Source organism: Etheostoma spectabile, chromosome 9 (assembly GCF_008692095.1).
Source record: "Etheostoma spectabile isolate EspeVRDwgs_2016 chromosome 9, UIUC_Espe_1.0, whole genome shotgun sequence".
Classification (NCBI taxonomy): Eukaryota; Metazoa; Chordata; class Actinopteri; order Perciformes; family Percidae; genus Etheostoma; species Etheostoma spectabile.
In genome coordinates this window covers 7,945,350-7,965,467 of record NC_045741.1, presented here as the reverse complement: position 1 = coordinate 7,965,467, position 20,118 = coordinate 7,945,350, and the positions used below count along the sequence as shown (strand labels likewise).

The following is a 20,118-nucleotide window of genomic DNA, read 5'->3' as shown; positions in this document are numbered from 1 at the left end:
TTTCATTTTCTTAAAGGCAGAGCAGGATACCCAAGGTTTGGTTTACACCTATCACTATTTCTTGCCACTGGGGGACCATAGGCAGGCTGGGGGAACTCATATTAATGTTAAATAACTTCATAAAGTGAAATTTTCATGCCATGGGACCTTTTAAGGAAAATGTAAATGTAGTTCGGTTTTAAAGGTACTCTCATAGATAAACACAATTCTGTTTACATACTGTTTCTTATTAACCGTGTGGGCCTCGGTTTGGGTGCTAGCAGGGCACACCATACAAACAGATCAGCGCAACTTCTAATCCATAAACTCCATGGGGGGCGCCCAGATAGCTCAGTTGGTAGAGTGGGCGCCCATATATAGAGGTTTACTCCTCGACGCAGTGGGCCCGGGTCCGATTTCAACCCGCGGCCTCTTGCTGTACGTCATTCCCCCCTCTCTCCCCTTTCATGTCTTCATCTGTCCTGTCAAAAATAAAGGCCAAAAATAAAAACTCCACAGGCTGCCCTTAAGTGGTAAAACAATTGACATTTGTAAGTACAGTATCTATAAAAAAATGACAAAAGCATACACACATACTGAAAGGTGCGCACAGTGTTCCTTTCTACTCTTGTAGTTTGCAGCAACCAGCTGTCTCCTGTCCCCTCTGCTGTCACACTTCACAGAGAGCCCCTTCACCCCCCACCTCTTCCCCTCACACACACCTGGTTGCTATTTACCATCCCCGGTCTTCGCTGCTCACCTCTCGCCCAAGTACAAAACCCGTGCCTCTTGAAACATCCCTCCACCCAGGCAGCCCACCATCATAAAACCACATCCACTACATTCTCCCCCCACTCTTCCTCCCCCTCCCTCCCACCCTTACCCCTCCTCTCAAATAGCCAGAAACCTCCCCTAACCGGTACCTCTCAGCGTACCCCTCTGCTGCTGGCCTCCTCTTCCTCCTCATATCACATTTACCAGCTCAGTGTATTTCTAAGCCATCTTTTATGCGATTGTCATCATCACACATGGCAGGGATTAGTCCTCTGTGATGGCTCAGCCATGTCTGCAGAAACTGATGTCATTATTTTTTCTCTCTCCTGTGTTTCCGAGTCCAGAATACAAGGTCAGAGGCCGTTCCGATTCCATTAATTACCCCATAAATTGCCATAAACGGGAAATGGACCCATCCATCTCTGTTAAAGCAAAAGCCTGATGGTCCAGTTTTCTTGTGAGGAAGCATATCTGCACAAGTTGCTTCCGTATGTCTAAACACTCCCATCATGTCCCAGTGCTTTGACTCTGCCCGATTCAATTCTAAACTTCTAAACTTCTTACTTCCCAAACATCGCTTCCTTAGCCAATGTCAATACAATTAGCAGGACATTTTGCTCGTAGAATTGGTTTGTCAGTGAACAATTAGAGGGATTCTAGTGTTCGTATATTGGACTGGGAAACATGCAATTGTGATTTTAGACTCAGTCAGTGCCACTCTAGGGTAAACGTTTTAATTATTACACTACAATTGGCATGTTCATCAAGTGTTTGCATGTGTATCAGTATGTGTGTGTGTGTGTGTTTTTGTTGATGTGTTTTGTTTGTTTTTTTTTTGTGTGGTGTGTGTGGTCAAGGTCAGTGACCTTTTTGGGAACAGGAACTCATCCGACCTGCAGAGAAGCAACAGACCTGTTAAGGAAGTGAGCAGAGACACATTGTCTCAGTGTCTTCAACACACATACACAGCGATTCCTTAATTTTAACCTAATAATTAACCATTTGAATGCTTAAGGCAGCCCGGCGCGCACACACATGACCTAAACTTACTCACACACACAAACACTTGTGCATTCTGAGGATGCCTAGATTCAGCTGACACCTGGATCAACAGCAGCTCTCATCCTGAAAAAGAGACGAAACATCACAGAGATGGACTCTGCACAGACGCGTGTGTGTGTGTGTGTGTGTGTGTGTGTGTGTGTGTGTGTGTGTGTGTGTGTGTGTGTGTGTTTGTGTGTTGTGTTTGTTGTGTGTTGTGTGTGTGTGTGTGTGTGTGTGTTGTGTTTGTGTGTGTGTGTGTGTGTGTGTGTGTGTGTGTGTGTGTTTACAGATAATAATAACAGTGACTCAATCGAGAATTTCCTTAGATTTTCTAGACTGGATGGCTGTGGTGTGCACGGCCGGCTCAACCTCATTTGCTCCTTTTGCTTGGGGATTTCTCAATACTTGCTTACACATTACATTCAGTCTGTGACTCACCAGTACACTTTTCTCTGTGTGTGTCAGAGACATGTTTTGGAAATGTGGCCATCCATCTCCCTTCGTTTAGACAAACTACATGTGGGCGTATTGCAGTTTTGCACGAAATCGTCTTCTTAGTTTCATTTTCATTGTAGTAAGTTTGATACCCTCTCACTGCAGTGTTTCACTTTCATTCCCGTTTGTCATCTTTCACCCCTTCTGTTATCCTAAAGATATCTCAGATCCATTGCACTAAAGTTATCTCACTAGCCGAGATAAGTGTGTGTGTGGTTGCAGAGAGACTTTCTCATTCGTCGCTGCTGCAAAGCTCCCTGTCGCCATCTAGTGGAGCTCTGGGGCTCCAGTGTGGCCGATGTAAACTCACTTCACCCCAGTGCTCAAAAAGCCCTCAGATATTTTTTTCCTTACCCTGGAAACAAGGGTGCATTCTCTCAGCTGTGGGCCATAGCAGAGATGGATCAGAACACAAATAAAGAAAGGCCGAGAGGGGCGAGGGAGGATTGTTTGGTGTGAAAGCCTGCTGAGCTTTTTGAGGAATGTGGAATTATGAAAATGGCTTATTTGATATCTGAAGTATGTGTTTCTTTTCCCTCCGAGTTCATTTCTCATCTCACCCCCTTCCCTCCCCCCTCTCGTCCTTTCGTTATGTCTGTCAGTCGGTGTCGGCGCTCTGGACCCAGAGGGGGATACCCGTCCGTCGGCCCTTGGCAGGCTCAGCCATACTGCGTCTCTGAAGAGAGGGGGCAGCCTGCGAACACCACGACCCAGCAGTGAGCACCACAATCACATTACAGCTCACCCACACGCTCGGGGCTTGAGAGGGGCTTCCCTGTCTGAGGCGCACTCTGAGCGTGTATTTGTTTGTTTGTGTGTGTGTACAGTACTTAGGGGAATCACATTATAGAAGAGTGATGCGTTAAGGAACCACACTGTGTCTCTTTACATCAGGCAGTACAGTAAAAGTACAAACAACTGAAGCCTGGCGTGCCTGGAAGTTAAAGATGATTTGATTCTTTGAAATACAGAAGCACACTTGACATTTTTAAGTCAGTGCGGTTTGCTAGTTTATCCTGTAAGTCCCCCATCACCTCGCTGAACAGCATAGATAAGTATTGTGTGCCAGTGGGTTTGTGTAACACAGTGTGTGTGTGTGTGTGTGTGTGTGTGTGTGTGTGTGTGTGTGTGTGTGTGTGTGTGTGTGTGTGTGTGTGTGTGTGTGTGTGTGTGTGTGTGTGTGTGTGTGTGTGTGTGTGTGTGTGTGTGTGTGTGTGTGTGTGTTCCAGCCTGGCGCTTTGAAACCCCGCAGCAGGTGCAGTTTGTGGAGAAGCTGTCTGATGTGGTGATCGGTCAGTTGCCCAACTTCTGGAAGCTGTGGATCTCTTATGTTAATGGAAGTCTTTTCAGTGAGGTGAATACCTGAAAAGCTTTTACAGTGACAAGTAAAAAGATACTGTATACAACACATCGGTTAACTCTTATCAGAAAAAACATTTTGTCTTCCTTGGTATCCAGCCATTCAGATACTTTGATATCCTTTTTTGAGGTTTCTCCTTCCTTCCCAAAACAATGGGAGTGATTGGAATATCACTTTTGATGCCTAGAGTATCTTTTAAAATCTTCACCATCACGTCTGTCTAGAAGTGTCCATGTTACTCTGGAGAATCCACAGAACACACCGTCACACAATGAACGGAATACAAATATTACCTATGAAGGAAAATAGTTTTTTGAGTGCAGTGGCCCTTTAACTTTATGGTTAAAAACAAAAAAAACATTATTGTGACAAACATGACAAGAATAAAATCTTGTTTCACTGCAGCTTTACATTACAAACATGTACTGATTATTTTTAGTGCGGCCAGTTAAACGCGTTAATAAGTCCACACCGGATCTAGCTAGACCAGAAACACAACAACAGGCACGCCGCACACACTGGTTTGGGCTCGTGAGGCGGCCAAAGAGTAGTGATGTTACCTTTTGAGTGGATGGCGAGCGCAGGACGCCGAAATGGACGCCGATAAGTTTCTGAATGTAAAGTCCACTTTTGAGAAGTTGCCAAATGTTCCATTGATCACACCAAAGTGATCTGTGTGTTTTGTCGATGTGAACTGAGCTATCATCGCAGCACATCCAGTCTGAAATACCACTTCATACACTTGCCAGTTCTCTCCCTACCCATCCCCCTCGTCAAAATATATTTTTTATATATATTTTTTCTTTTATTATGTGTTACATTGTGTGAGAGATTTTTTGCTCCAAGTGAGAATGTAACGTGTGAAATTTAACATTACAGTAGGCTATATGCCAATGTTGTTGTCAATTAAAAGAAACATTAGCACAAAGCAAGCCGATCCACTTCTCCATGTTGATAAGAGCAGTAAAATAAGAAAAAAATCACATCACTCGGTTTTCATAACATTCCGTTGACGGATTGAAATTTAATTTGATTTGCAAAACAAAAACAAAAGCACTACAACTTAACATCAACAAATATTATTTAGGATTATATTGTTCTCTATGGAATCTTTTGACAAAAAATATATCAAATTCTTCATGTTAAGGCTTTGAAATGAATGGTAAAATGATGAAAAATGTCCATGCGATGATAATACAATGTTTGGCCTTGTGGTGGAGTTATAATTACAAGTGATTGATCTGAGTATAGTCTGGACAGCCAGAGCGATAGCCAGATCATTAATATAGGCAGGCTGATATTAGGCATTTTCCAAACTATCGTTATCGGCATTTATAATGGCTGATAAATGAATATTTAAAAAATAAATAAAAAATGGACAAAACACTCTTCAACCATGTTATGAGTGTTGGCGTTCCATAGTTTGTCCATCAGAGGGCGCTCTACATTGTCCCTGTTGGCAACTCTTGTGTTTTAAATCTTCAAGTTTCATATCTTAAGTTTGTATTTTTATACTTTTTATTCATCAGAACTTTAATATATTTTGATGTTCCTTTGTTAAAAAAAATAATAAAATAAAAACAAATAAGTTTCTTTTTAAACTGCATATCATATTATTTTAGTGAGGAATCATAAATGACTAATGCTAAGGAAATATGTTTATGTTTTGTTACGCATCTCTGGAGCTTTTTTTTTTAATGCATCGGCCGATAAATCGGAATATCTGATTTTTTAATCATTAAATATTTGTATCAATATTGGCCTTAAAAATTTGGTCGGGCTCTATATTCTGGCGGCCTAGTGGTTATGACTCATAACATTTGATTTTGTGACAAATAAAATTGATTGATATTTCTGAGCTTTGATTGTGGCAGGGCACCTTTTGTTGCTCCTGATGATTCCTGTCTGCACCTGAACTGTCAACTATGGAATTAAGGCAAACAAAAAGCAGATGACATTAAACATTAGTGTTTCTGGTTTTTCTTTCTGCAGACTGGAGAGAAATCTGGGCAGGTGGAAAAATCCAAGAAGAATGCCAGACAGAGACAGAATGACTTTAAAGTAAGCTTCGTTGTGACACAAAAATATTAATTTGAGATTCTTGCTCATAGCCGTTTTTTTAAAAACTAGCCTAAACCTTGTTTGTACGTCTCACTGTGTTTTATAGAAAATGATCGAGGAGATGACCAACCGGCTGGTGAAACTGGTTCGCGGGGCTGTCCTCCCCACCACCCTGCCACACGGGGAGCTGAGTTTTTACGGAGGCTGGGAGAACAAGACGGAGCTCACGGGAACCTGGCTCACACAAATCATACACACCGTCAGGTTTGAATATGCCTCATCGCTTATGTTCAGTTCTGACATGGTTAGATGCAGGTTTTTTTTTTTATCTTAATACCTGCCATACCATTTAATGACCTCCCTCTCTCTCGTTTACTTTCTCTGTTTTTATTTTATTTTTTATTTCATCTTTATTTTTTCAGGCAAGTCATTAAGAACAAGTTGTTATTTACAATGGTGGCCTGACAAGTGGCAAAGCCACTGAGGGAAAGGGAAGGATGGCTAGAAGAAAAAAAAGCATTAGAAATACATACAGTTTAAATGACATAAAATACAACACACCATGTACCTGTGTGTTCCTCTTTGTATATGTGTTTACTGCTGTGTAAACACACAGTTTTCTGTGTTTCTGTAAAGGGAGCCAAGTTTGGCCTTGACCTTAGATTGCATCTTTGAAATATGGATGAAGAATGAAAGTGCAGTTGCCTCTTGTTGTCTCTCGTCCAGGGCTTGTCATGAGGCTCTGTCTGCTCTGGAGATCCCAAACGATTTGCTGCAGGTGATCCAGGATCTGCTGCTGGAGCTGAGAGTTCACTGCCTCATGGTGACTCTGCTGCACGCTACCGAAGGTGAGCAGGAACAGTAAAGGATGAAGGAGGTTTTACTGTAGGTAGGGCTCCTCCTTTTAGGTAGTAAGTGATCATCGAAAGATTTTGAAAAGATCAATGTTTGTCCCCAGGCACATGTTATGTTCTAAACAAAAGGCTGATCATGCACCTATGTCATCTTAGTTGGTGAAAAAAAAACTGGAATACAAATGTTTATAATTCTGTTTTGACCTGGATTTTGGTGTATTTGATTTTTTTCAAGCTTATAAAAAAAAGATTTGTCAAATTCTGAACTACTTACTAATATGAAGCAAATTTTATTGAAGTGTGTTCATGCTGGAAAACTAAACCCAGTCACTACTGTAAATCGACAGCTCCAGACAAAGAGGTAAACCAAAGAAGGTAAAAATATACTGGTACTTGTGTGATAACAGCAAAATCTTCTGTTTTTATTTTTTATTATTATTCAGTTTTTGATCAACTGTAGATTAGCTCTGCACGATTTGGGGGGAAAAAATGAATCATTAATCAAAAATACATGATCATCAATCAAATAGGAATTTGTTTAGCTTAGAATTGATATCACGATTCTCTGCCACGATTCTTTTCACACAAAGTCTAATGTTTATTGCACACATGATCCATGAGAAAAACAAAAAAAAATTGGCAGTACCAAACATAGATTTGTTTTTGGTACCTACATAGGGCTGGGCAATATATCACTATCGATATCGATGTATGAGGCTAGATATCGTCTAAATTTGGGATGTCTTAATATCCTGATATTACACAAGTGTTGTCTTTTCCTGGTTTTTAAGGCGCATTACAGTAGAGTGGCATAATTTTCTGAACACCAGACTGTTCTAGCTGTTCAAGCCTGTAAACATAGAGGTTTCAGTGAAGAGGAGGGAGAGCATTGCAGCGTTTGGGAGCGTTTGAAAACCTATTTTATACAGTAAATGTTTAAAACTCGTGGAAGAAAGTAGTAACGTTTGTGATGCAGTCGGCTCGTAAAATTAAATGAGAATCAAAGTCCTTTTAAAAAAGTCATTTAAAAATTAAATCGTGAACAGGGTGAATTGAGATTGCGATTTTATAACAATTATTTGTGCAGGCCTGCTGAAGGTTTATAATATTGCCTTTTGTACAAACTCCAACACAGACAGTAAAGACACATCTGTTTTTGCTGCATTCCTCCATTCCTTCCCAAGTATTTGGTGGTTAGTATCCTCAACTGCCACATTTTACCTTGTACAACTCTAGGGTAGTAATGGAGAAAGTGTTATGAGACTAAAACCAGACATGTTTGGTTTCACTTGTGGTTAGGCATGGTCATTTTGAGAAGAGTGACTGGTTTTCACTTAACTCTTCCCCCCCCACTCGCATCAAATTGTGGTCTTGTTAACAAGGGTTTGAATTTATATCATGTTGTGGTTTTCCCGTGGAAACTCTTAATTCTGTTCATATTTTTTCATTTGTAATTGCCCTGTGTGAAAGTTCAGACACTTGATATATTGAAAGGCTTTTTGTCTGAGTTCAATAAACTGCAGAGAGGTTTCTAGTAATTGCCCTTTCTGTTCATATTTGTGCTTTTTGTATACTCAGATGTCAAGACGCTCGCAGAGAAGGAGGACTGGTCCGTGGATAATGAGGGAATCACCAGCCTGGTAAGGATGTGCTGTTGCATCAAGGAGGATTTCATATCATAATGAGGAATTAGAGACTCCACATGGCAGTCAGATACACATTCAAAGGATACAGACCAATATCAGTATTGCACTTTAAATACTTATTTGCAGCTGTATCATACAAATAAATAGTTAAAAAATCATACATTATGATTTCTGGATTTTTTTTTTAGATTATGTCTCTCACACTGGACATGCACCTACAATGACAATTTTCAGACCCCTCCATGATTTCTAAGTGGGAGAACTTGCAAAATAGCAGGGTGTTCAAATACTTATTTTCCTCACTGTACAGGAAGCCAATGAAGGGAGTTATTTTTTCCTGTTTTCTTGTATCGGTTAAAAGGCGAGCGGCTGCATTCTGTACTAACTGGAGCCTGTTTAGTAATGAATGATCGATTAAGATCGAGTATAAAGAGTTGCCGTAGTCTAACCGAGACGAAATAAAAGCATGATTAACTTTCTCGAGGCTTCCGGAGAAAGCTAGGCCTTCTTCTTTGCCAACAGTCTTAACTGGAAAAAACTGGATTTGACCACCAGACTACTTTGCTTATCAAATTTGAACGAGCTATCAAAGATAAGACCTTAGTGTACTTTCTATAAAAAATAACTTATAACCATAAAGACACAGTATAATGTGTCTTTGTTTAGTTTGGTCATTTTCTTCACCCATAATGTGTTTGCATCTCTGCTGAGGAAGCAGATATAAATTGCAGCCTATTTTCAGGAGACAGTTTTTGTAATCTATGTGTTTTCTTCTTTTGTGTTTTTTTTGCAGCCTTCGCAGTTTGAACAGTGCGTGGTCCAGATGCTGCAGTCCCTCAAAGAGCCCCTGGAGATCAAACCTGGAGAAACCAATGTGAGATTCTTACCTGCAATCATCAATGCAAATACAGTAGCAGAAGCATTCATATGATCATCAGATCCACAACTTTGGCCTCCTCAATTCTCTTATTGGTTACCACTTTGTGTTTTGGTAATCTGTTTGGCCAGTCAGAAACATTTGTTTTCTAACACTTTTTGAATACAATATGTCATCTTGTCAGCCTGTGGGTGTTTCACCATCTCAGCACACTGCTCCTCTCAGGATCGGTCAAAGCAAAGTATGGATAACTGAACTACACAATAACATAATGTGTAGTCAAATCCAATCTCATCCCTAAAGTCCCAACAGTAGCAGCTGTAGTTGAGAACATTTCCAGTGTACGGGGAAACCTGACAGTGTTTTAATAATTGTATTTGTTTTTCTCTAGTGATAAGTCTTCTGTGCACCTAACCAAATCATCAGTCAAAGCAGTCCTGATTACTATTTTAGCAACAGTCATACAATCCTAATAAAAAAAGAAAGCAATCGTATGAGATTGTGCTCACACAAAGAAACCATTCATGATACTGCTCTGTTTTTAGGATTATATATTAAACTTAATTCATCCTTAAAGGGACACTTTAAAATAGGAATAGCGGAGCCCAGATACACAACATATCATGGCAATAAATACACACAAAACGGGGTATGACAATGTCTGATTTGATGTAACTTGAACAGTATAGTAAGACTATTCGGATGTGTCTTACTGTTTTTTTTTTTCAGGTGCTGCAGTTGGACCAGGTCCAGGACCAGGCCACAGAGCTCAGTATGGGCATCATGAAGGTAAGATCTGTCAGCCTGCAGCCACAATGACAGATATGGTTCCATTATAGATGTTTTGACTGACACACAAAAAGCACAGAAAGCTGCATTTAACTGAACTGGATTTAGAAATAGAAATTCTGGAAAAAAACTAGACATCTCAAACTCATTTAACATGCTGTAGACTCATCGTTCTAGCTCTTAATTTGCTACCTGTAGATTTTGCTCCAAACTTGAGGTGAGGATAGGGTTGTTTGATCTATGGATGTCTAGATCAAAAAGAAAACAGGAGCATTTTTGAATGACGAATATGCAGCCTCAACTTTATTTCATATTGTACAATTTAGAGCTTTGACAACCAAAGACATGCTGTGTCAAAGTTCTGACAATGCCCAATGTTTAGACCCACAATGTGACTGATTTGTTGCTGCAGCTCAAGTCTATAGGCGACTTTGAAATGGGGGTGGTGATGGGGCAGTGGATATGACACATGCGTTTGGTGTGTGAGATCTGGGCTTGATTCCCACTGTATGATGTAAGTAGAATATCAACCAATGTGTCCCTGAGCAAGACACTTAACCACTAGTTGTTCCGAAGGTGCACGACCTCTGATACAAGCTTGTAGCAATTGTAATTCTGTTTGGATAAAAGTGTCAGCTAAATGACATGTAATGTAATGTAATAACCTACACTACTATTGCACCTTATAATGTATACACTGTCCACTGAATCACCCACCTTATGTTTATTTACCTAGATCTAGGCTTTATCTGTTGTGAACTGAGTTAGGGGTGGGAATCACCAGACCTCCCGATACAGTATCATCCCAATACTTATGCCTCGAGACGATATTATTGCAATTTTAACTTTTAATTTTTCCCGATTTCAAATGATGTCCCCAAAAGGAAACTTTGTCAACATCTCTGTTATCTAAAAAGATTAATTTCTCTTTTTGTTCATCTCACTTCAATTTTATTGCTGCAAAATGGGATTGTCAAGCAGACACTGACCAACACATATATATATATATAATAAAAGATCGATACTTGGCTCTTGCGTATCGATACAGTATTGCCATGAAAAATATCGCAATACTATACTGCATCGATTTCATTCCCCCACCCCTAAACTGAGCCAGTTTATCATGTAGAGTAAGATAAGAGGATGGCACCTCTGTTGTGAGTTACACACCATGCCTGACAAATGTATTCATGTGTTCCACGCAGGTTTTCATAAACTCCTTGGAGCTTCTGAGCACTAAAACTGATGCAGACATTAATATACCTCAGTAAGTATTTGGATGACTTTTTCACATATTTGATTATGTTGTGCTTGACTCTGAAAACGTCTTACAATCTCTCCTCTGTGTGCAGCAACATTTCAGTGGACCTGTGCTCTCCAGATCGGTTTACTGGAGTTCACGAGGGCTTCAGTCCAACATCTGTAAGCATGATGTTTTTTTTGTTGTTTTTTTTGTATTAATTCCTTTAAACAGTTTGGGGTTAATACACCTGACATCACACATCTGGCAGCGTCACCTAAGCGTGGGCTCTGTCCTTTACACAACAGGACAAACTCGTGTCATACTCATTCAAACCACAAAATGTTATCAGGCTGTTTCCTGGTTGTGGACAAGAAGCAGATACATCCTCATTTCCTGTAACTAGTTTGATATGTTAGTGAAGGGGGTTAAGCGCATGGGAGGAGGAGGACGAGGAAGGTGTAGAGTGCTTCTGGTAAAGGGAAATGGAGCAAGGTGCGGACGGGGTTTCCCCAGCCCGAATGTGCGTTGCAGAGGTTAGGCAGCAAAACTCAAGGGCATCGACTGATAAGAAAATATCATGATATGAAATCTAGTGTTTGGCAAGTTGACAAACTAGAAAGCACCACATTCAAAGAAGGATGGTACCTGGCTACCATTACTAGATAGATATATGGTTACATCAGACCACTGAAGTCTCCTATATTGTCTGCAGTCAACATCAACCACATCATCTGTGGTTGTCAACATTTAGGCTAACCATTCGGTCACCCCTCCTGTCAGCGTTTGCGTGCTTGTGTTTTGATCATTTTTATGCATTAGTGTGTGTTTGTGCTGTCTTACTTATTTATTTGTGAGCACCAAGTGAGAGTGAGGACATTTCCGCAAAGCAAAGACAATTTTGTGAAGGCAAAGACATCCACGCCTATTAGAAAAAAAGAGGACAAGTTTGAAAAGTAAGGACACTTTTGTGAAAGTCAGAACATTTTAGGAGATAAGGACATTTTGGAAAGTGTGTTATTGTTTAAGAAAAGAAGGGGATGTGTGAGGAAAAGTGAAGATATTTTTGGAAGTAAAAACATGTTTGAAAAGTGCAGAATTTTTTGCAAGTAAGAAGATTTTTTGAAGTCAGGACATTTTAGAAATGGAAGGACTTTTGGGGCGGCCTCTGGCTCGCCCAGTGGGAGCATTCGCCCTATGTGGGCTGAGTCTTGCAGCGGCCCGGGTTCAGGTCCGACTTGTGGCCCTTTGCTGCGTGCCATCCCCCATCTCTCTCTCCCTTTCGTGTCTATCCACTTTCACAAATCAAGTGAAAAGACCCCCAAATTTTCTTTTTTAGAAATGTAAGGACGCTTTTTGCAAAGTAAGGACATTTAAGTTATCTAAGGACGCTTAGAAAAGCGAGGCTATTGAGGTGATGACATTTTAGTTCAATGGAAACATTTGGAAAAGTTGGTACATTTTGTTCGGTACTCGCTTCTTCAAAGGGCTGTTTGAGGCTTAAGACTTTGTTTAAGGGTTGGGTTGGGTTAGGGATGTAGTTCTGGTTTTGAAGGTCAGGGGGCTTGGGAATGCATAATGTCTATGAGAAGAATAAAGGAATAAACTTTTGTTTTTTCTGTGTATAGGAGCAGCGTCTACTGATCATTCTCAGTAACTGCCAATATCTGGAGAGGCGCACCTTCCTGAACCTGGCCAATCACTTTGAGAAACACGGCCTCACGGGGACCGAGAAAATAACACGGGTCCGTTTAACATTCCAGTTCTTACCATTTCTTACCAAAGGAGTAATCAGCTCTGCCTCATACAGCTAATGAGAAGTGTATTGTCATTAACAACAAAGCTGATCAGACAGATGCTAAAGATATGACTCTTTTCTTTAAAAAAAAAAAAGTAAAGGTCATCCTCAAAAGCTCAGTTCCACATTTTCTCTTTTCTCTTCTTCACACATACTTAACACACACACTCACAATGACTAATGGCTGATTCACAAAGCAAAGAAGTGTTTGGTTGATTTTCCTGTAAAAACTGGTGAACATCATTTTCTTTGAAAGACCGATTTAGACGTTTACTTTTCTCGTCTTTATAGCATTAAGAGAGCAAGCTGTGGGGGACAGTTTGTCCAAAATTGTCTAACCCACAGCTGCCTCATGGTGTGGCACAGCTGTACCGTTTATACTGGAAGAAGTCAAATTCCCCACACCTTTCATTGGAAGCACCAACTCAGTTAAATGTTACACACCGTGCATGCACGCGTGATGACATTTTAAAGCTGTTTGTCTGCTAAGGGAGAAAAGCTCTGTTAACCATTTTCACAATTCAATGACCTATGTTGCTATTGGAAATATACTCTTATTTCTGTCATAATGGCCCAGCCTTGTATACCAGGGTTTCCGCGGGGTCTTAAAAAGTCTAAAGTTTTAGGCCTTAAAAAGTCTTTAATTAGCTTAAGTATTGTGTTCTAGGTCTTCACATTTTTTAAACAGGTCTTAATTTTCCTATGTTGATGTAACGTTACCTCTAATGCTCTTTGTTTTTAATTCTGTGGTCTTGTAGTTCTTTCATTGGCTAGTCCAGGTATAATTGTTACTGTCACACTTTTATTGCAGCCAATCAGCTTTTGTGTTATTGGTGCGAGTCTCTTTCGGATAACACCACAGACATAAAACGTATTTTATTCGGAAAAACTGAATTTAGGGCTTATTTGACGTTGTGATAAAGGTCTTATACATTCATAATGGTCTTATAAAGTCTTACATTTGACTTGGTGAAACCTCCAGAAATTCTGCATACAGATGTGTTGTATGATGACTCATGCATAGATATTGATTGTAAGAAGCTCTCAAGCTACAAATGTAGACGTGCAGTTTAAGAAAGACGACAAAGCCAAACAACAATAAGTAGACCAAGATAGATTATGTGTATCTATTGATAGATGGATTTTATTTGTACAGTTTTACAGTGGGCTTAGACTTACAAGTGACAATAAAAAATACATTGTATGCTCATAATGTATTTCTCCATTTTGTTTGTCCTCGGCCTGCCAGGTGAGTGTGGACGCGGTACGAGAGCTGGATAGAAAACTCTTTGAGGCCTACATCGAGAGACGAGCTGACCCAATCGCAGGCTCTCTGGAGCCCGGCATCTGCGCTGGATACTTTGACTGGAGAGACTGCCAAACACCTACAGGTACTGTGCAGTACGGCCTAACTGAGACGCCGGGGGAAATCACCCGCAGCCACCACTAACTGACCCTGTTAATATCACAAATTAGCCCCAAACGGTCCTGTGGGATGAGAATCAGACATCTCTGGCTTGATCTGCGTTGTTGTGGTTCTTATGTGTCATGTGTAAAGTACTGCTCTTTGATGGCTTACTGTAAACACCGCTGAGATCACTCTATTGGTCCCCCTAAAAGTCTCATGGCCTTTGTGTTGTGCTGTGGGTGTGCAGCGACGTGTTTGCACACCAGTTGACTTTACATTTTTTTTCTCACCAGATGCACCAAAACCCAGGTGAAACTTAAATGTGTATATGTGGTTTACCTTAGCACAGGATGTGAAGCAACATGTTGGGGTGTGTATTAGAGCACCGGGTGAATTTTCAGATTTACACAGTTTTAGAAAGGCATTGATCGAAAGTTGGGCCTTGCTCTGGTTTGTTCCTCCCGGTGTGTGTTTGGCTACATGTGAAAGAGGAACATTTTGGACACAAAACCACAGTTCTAGGATATGATACTTTCACTTGTGCACTTTTGTGTGTGTGTGTGTGTGGTGTGTGTGTGGTGTGTGGTGTGGGGTGTGTGTGTGGTGGTGTGTGGTGTGTGGTGTGGTGTGTGTGGGTGTGGTGTGTGTGTGTGTGTGTGTGGTTGTGTGGGTGTGTGTGTGTGTGCGCGGTGCGTGTACGTTTCAAGGCATTAACAATCCAGGTTCAGTACTTTCAGTCTGTTGTTTTTTTGCTGTTAGTTATTCCATAATAGAGTTAAAACTTACACATTAACTATGGTCTCTCCTGTTTCTTCTTCCTCACTGCGCAGTGTAAAGTTTACATTATACACTTCCAGCGCCATGTAGTTCCATTATTTTGAAATGTGCATGCATCTTAACACTTTTTTTAAGAGGCAAATATATCATGAAGCAATAATAATCAATGACACATGAAGTCCTCTCCCTTAGTCACATGTCTAGTAGGGCTGAACCATATTGTGTTTTAGCATCGACAACGCGATGCGCGATCACAGGACGTTGCGATGTTGACGCTAAAACTTTGTTGCTTGATAGAAAAGTAAACTTTCACCATTCTCCTTTTGCAATATTATTACCATCCGACCCTTCCCCTTTAAGACAGGTAGCCATGTGGGCAGCGTGTGTATGTGACGTTAGTCCGACGGGGGTGATTGTTCTGGGAAGTGAGGTTCTCCGTGTGTAGTAAAGTACCGTAGGCAGCAGCTGCCGCTGACACAGTGATGGGAAAAGTTTTTGATGGGGAGTCAGTGAAGCTACAGTAGTCAGTGTTTTATGTTCGCTGCAGATACGAGCTATATCACCTGATTAATGCAACATAATCACGTAATATATATATATAACGTCCTCTGGCCATTTCTCCCCGCAGAAAGCTGCTACCAGCCAGGCTAAAGCTAATATAGTTAGCCAAAAGAAACAAGGGGTCCGTCCGTCCCAACTAACGTTACGGTCCGGAGCCGCGACGCTGGAGACGTAACACTAATCTACTACAGAAGTCTGTGTCTGATCTAACGTCCTTTACACTGATTTAACTGTTCTTGGATACACAGTTTGTTGCTAGCGCGCGTGACGTGCAGGTCTGATCACTTTATCCAACAAACGAGCCGGCCCCGCTAGTCGACCGCAACCTGAATTTAGAGGAAGCAACATGCAGTCACTGTCATACACGTTAGCCTGGATTGATTATTATATGAATACAATGGTGTCATGCTAGTCAACCAACGCATTTCAACCTAATTTCCCTCTCCAAAATCACTTCAGAAGAGTACCGTTAGTCACAGCGCTTACTTGCTTTGGTGTTTGTAAAGCATTAAATCAACAAAGAATGGTCCACATTAGAAAAGATCCTTTTTCATTTTATCTTCTATGTAGCTGCCCTCCCCTACAAAATCAGCACAGTAGTCGAGAATGATTTATTATTTCCAAATAGAGGTATTTGTCATCTTTTAAAAAAAATTACATTTTTCTTTTTTCATATTATATCGCAATATATATCGCTGGGAAGAATATATCGCAATGTCAGTTTTTTTCCTAATTTCTAGCACAAATGACTTTGGTTTCCAATACATTTTTAATCACTTAAACAATGACAATTTCACTGAACAGCCACTTACATTGACCTTTTACTGTGGTATATACACCATATACGATACTAGATTGCTGTCTAGGTAAATAACACATGATGACACAACCCTGGTGTGGGTGGAGCTGTGTCTCTTAAGACCTGCAGTTAAAACCCTAGGCAACAGCTCTCAAACATTCTCCCTGGATCACATCTTCATCATTAAAAATAAAACATTATGAGCTGCTATTTCATCCGGTGATTTTGACATGGCTATAGAAATCACCCTTGTGCAAATTCTCTATACGAGTGCCAATACAACTCTTGAGTTTTGGTATTAATACTAAAAATGATACTTTCTGTGAAACACCAAATTTCCCCAAGGGGATGAACAAAGTGTCTATCTATCTATATAGCTTTCATTTAGAAATATAAAATTGTCTACAAAATCAAAGAAAATGCCATGTGCATAAAACCAGATATTACACTGTTAACTAACACACAGCTAGAATTCATCCTGCCTACACATGATCCGCGGGAAAAACCCGCGAGGTAGGACGCAGAGCAGTGAGGAAAAGCGCCGCCCAGGTCTAAGTTGAAATGATTTGGACTTTGAGCACACGGGCAATTCCTAGCGCTGCGCCTAGTTGGGCGGCACCGCTCCCCCCACAGGAAAACAACAGGAACGGCCAGCGCAAAGCGGTTTTACCACGGATCATGTGTAGGCGGCTTTAGAGAGCAAAACCGCCAGAGCGCTTTTGAGGGCTCATCACCTCGGCGGGGATCACTACAATGTGATCTCTAAAATGTTATTTGTTAGCATCTCATCCTCCCGTCTACCTGGAGTTACACTACCGGTGAAAAGTATGGGGCCACTTACAAATTTCCATTCCACTCGATGTTAGACAGAATACCAGCTGATCTGAGTGGGGGGCTGATCTTTAATGCAATATCTACATTGTCCATTATCAGCAACCATTCATCCAATGTTCCAAAGGCACATTCTGTTCACTAATCTGATATATTAAAAAAACTAACTGAGAAAACATTGGAGAACCCTTTTGCAATTATGTCAGCACATAATGTAATCTGAAAACTGCTGCGCTGGTTAAAAAAACAATGCAACTGATCTCAGCTGCTATTCTGTCTATAATGGAGTGCAATGGAAATTTCGAAGTGACCCCAAACTTTTGACCGGTAGTGTATGTTCACGTTGTGCCTTCTTCTTCCTCAGGTGTGAGGAACTACCTGAAGGAAGCTCTGGTCAGCATCATCACAGTTCATGCTGAGGTAAAAACAACCGACACTCCTCTTACACACCAGGAACTCTTCTTCGTTCTTTGGTGCTTTTAACTACCTGTTCTTGGTCTCCTCACCCTCTGTCTCATGATTTCATCACCAACTCTGTCTGTGTCAGGTCTTCACAGTGTCTAAGGACCTGGTCCCTCGAGTTTTGTCTCGAATTGTTGTGTCAGTTGCGGAGGAGATGTGTCGTCTTATGCAATGTGTGTCCTCCTTCAGCAAGAACGGAGCCCTGCAGGTACACACTGGCACGCACTCACACAGTTACAGAGCACTTTATCACTCATAGTAAGACCCTGACTCATAAGTCGACCCTCAAACCTGTTGGGGGATTTACCTGCCGTTACTGATAACACCATATTTTAACTGCTGACAGTTGAAGATGTTTTTTTTTTTTGTTGAAAACTCAACCCCCATGCCCCCCTCCTTCCCACTGTCCTCAGGCTCGACTTGAACTCTGTGCTCTGAGAGACGCCATAGCCACTTACCTAAACTCTGAAAGCAAGTAAGTGCAACACACACAGACACACAGACACAAGCATGCAAGCATACACACACATCACACACATTCACATAGGGGCACAGACGGGAACTCGCGTTTTGCGCCCAGTGATTTATGGTAGTGAATGTAACAAACATAAATCTTAGCAGTCACACATCCCTCGCTACAATCCCTATTTATGTTACTTTGTGGGTTATGGAAAGGAAGTGAAAGTAATCTGGTTCTGCTGTGTGCACGCACTGTCGTGTGCGCATGTGTGTGCGTACATGTGCAGTATGTGTTCATGTGTGGGGGTCAGTGTGTATGCCTAGACTTATTCTGAACTGTTTTTCTTGTTTCCAGTGTTTAATAAAGTTCAAAATGTGGTAACTGAGCATCTTGTTTCTAGTGCCAGCTTCAAACTGGCTTTGGACGCCCTCCCTCAGCTGCACAGCGGAGCCGATAAGAAGTGAGTCTCATGCTGGGTGCTAATAAAATTGATCTTTTTGTTTCGTGGTTGATGAGGATGGTGATGAATTTCACATAGTTTATTGTTTCTTCCGCCAGGTTACTGGAAGAGCTGTTGAACAAGTTTAAAAGCAGCATGCAGCTCCAGCTCACCTGCTTCCAGCCCTCCTGCGTCCAGCCTGTTAAGAGATAAACCTGATCCACTCTATCTATCACTACACTGCACTTCGTTTCTTATCTATGTGTCAGTCTTTTCAGTTATCGCCTCACTTGTTAAGTCATCGCTGTTTTTCTGTGTCACTTTCAACTTCTGCTTCGCCACATTGGGCACAAATGTCTGTTTATCTAATCTCAAAGACACTAAATGAGTTGATTTCATTGTTACTGTGTAGGGCAGTCCCAGTCATGTTGGTTATGCTAATCACATACGGCCACTCACGTAGCTTACAGGCAGTGTGCAAGTGGCTAACTCTGGCTTGGTTTAAGGAGATTTCTGGGTCAGCAGTGGGACGTAGGCTGCAACCAGACTGGAATCGCTGCTGTCAGACTGAAATACTTGTCCTTATCAATATTTAAATTTGGTGTTGATGCTGTTTACTGTGCCATATCTCCTGCCCAATAAAGTAAGAAACTTACTGTCAAAGTGGTTTCATTTGGTTGTTTTGTCAAAAAGGCAACAATTTCAACTCAACTTAAGTATTACGTCATCAACATCTTCCTAACTAACTGAAGCTGTTTTCTTATATGAACTCCAGACAATGTCAAGGAGAATCAGGTGCGTACAGTACATTATCTGGAGTTTCCCTTTTACACATTTAGCACACAACAGGAGATTGTGTGTGTCAGATGAGTTTTCATCTACTGGAAATACTCTGTTTTGGTTTAGGTGAGAGGTGGCACCTGGGTAGAGCGTACAGGAGGCCGGACATGATGCGGATCACACCGCGTCATGGAGCCGGTTTGTAATTTGGTCATAAACAACAGAGTCTCTTGTCAGTCCTTGAATTTTGTCTTTCGATTTCAGCGTTGGCCCTTACCGACCAAATTTCACGAATCCTGTCTCTCTCATTAGACATTTTTGTCTACAATGTGATCTCTAACTTAAAGTGCTCATATTATGCTTTTTGGCTTTTTCACAACCTGCTCCAAACGGCTCTATTGTAGTCCAGCCTTTACTTCCATGACGAAGATGCATCACTTTGTAACACACGTTATAATGCTCGCCTAGCTGCTAGCGTGGCACTCCATCATACTCTGCTTCTGACTGGCTAGTAGTCCTTACCTAGGTACCGTGCGTGTGCGACTCCCAACAAAGACGGTACAGAAGTGAGATGCCTCACACAGGGTGAAAAGAGGAGCAGCAGCAATGTGCAGTACCACATAAATATGGTGTTTTTTTTAATATTAAACCATGAAAACCTGTTCTGATATAACCTCTAAATAC

The 20,118-nt window shown here is 41.2% G+C and overlaps 1 protein-coding gene and 1 long non-coding RNA gene across 2 annotated transcripts in view; both read left to right on the top strand.

Annotated features, from left to right (window-relative positions):
• The window catches only part of exoc2 (exocyst complex component 2), a gene marked incomplete at its 5' end in the record, with an annotated part of 38,792 nt that extends 19,650 nt beyond the window's left edge, over nt 1–19,142 (top strand). The window contains 17 exon segments of the mRNA XM_032525887.1: nt 2,895–3,008; nt 3,522–3,646; nt 5,645–5,713; nt 5,820–5,977; nt 6,440–6,561; nt 8,146–8,207; nt 9,007–9,087; nt 9,820–9,879; nt 11,085–11,146; nt 11,232–11,301; nt 12,748–12,864; nt 14,167–14,308; nt 17,658–17,713; nt 17,841–17,963; nt 18,169–18,230; nt 18,616–18,675; nt 18,774–19,142. Coding sequence (XP_032381778.1) covers nt 2,895–3,008; nt 3,522–3,646; nt 5,645–5,713; nt 5,820–5,977; nt 6,440–6,561; nt 8,146–8,207; nt 9,007–9,087; nt 9,820–9,879; nt 11,085–11,146; nt 11,232–11,301; nt 12,748–12,864; nt 14,167–14,308; nt 17,658–17,713; nt 17,841–17,963; nt 18,169–18,230; nt 18,616–18,675; nt 18,774–18,867 — 1,577 coding nt within the window. The 3' untranslated portion in view covers nt 18,868–19,142.
• Nucleotides 19,143–19,907: 765 nt separating this feature from the next.
• Nucleotides 19,908–20,118, top strand: part of LOC116695559 (uncharacterized) — a 3,446-nt gene continuing 3,235 nt past the window's right edge. The window contains exon 1 of the long non-coding RNA XR_004333493.1: nt 19,908–19,945. This is a non-coding gene — a long non-coding RNA (uncharacterized LOC116695559). The remainder of the gene's footprint in view (nt 19,946–20,118) is intronic.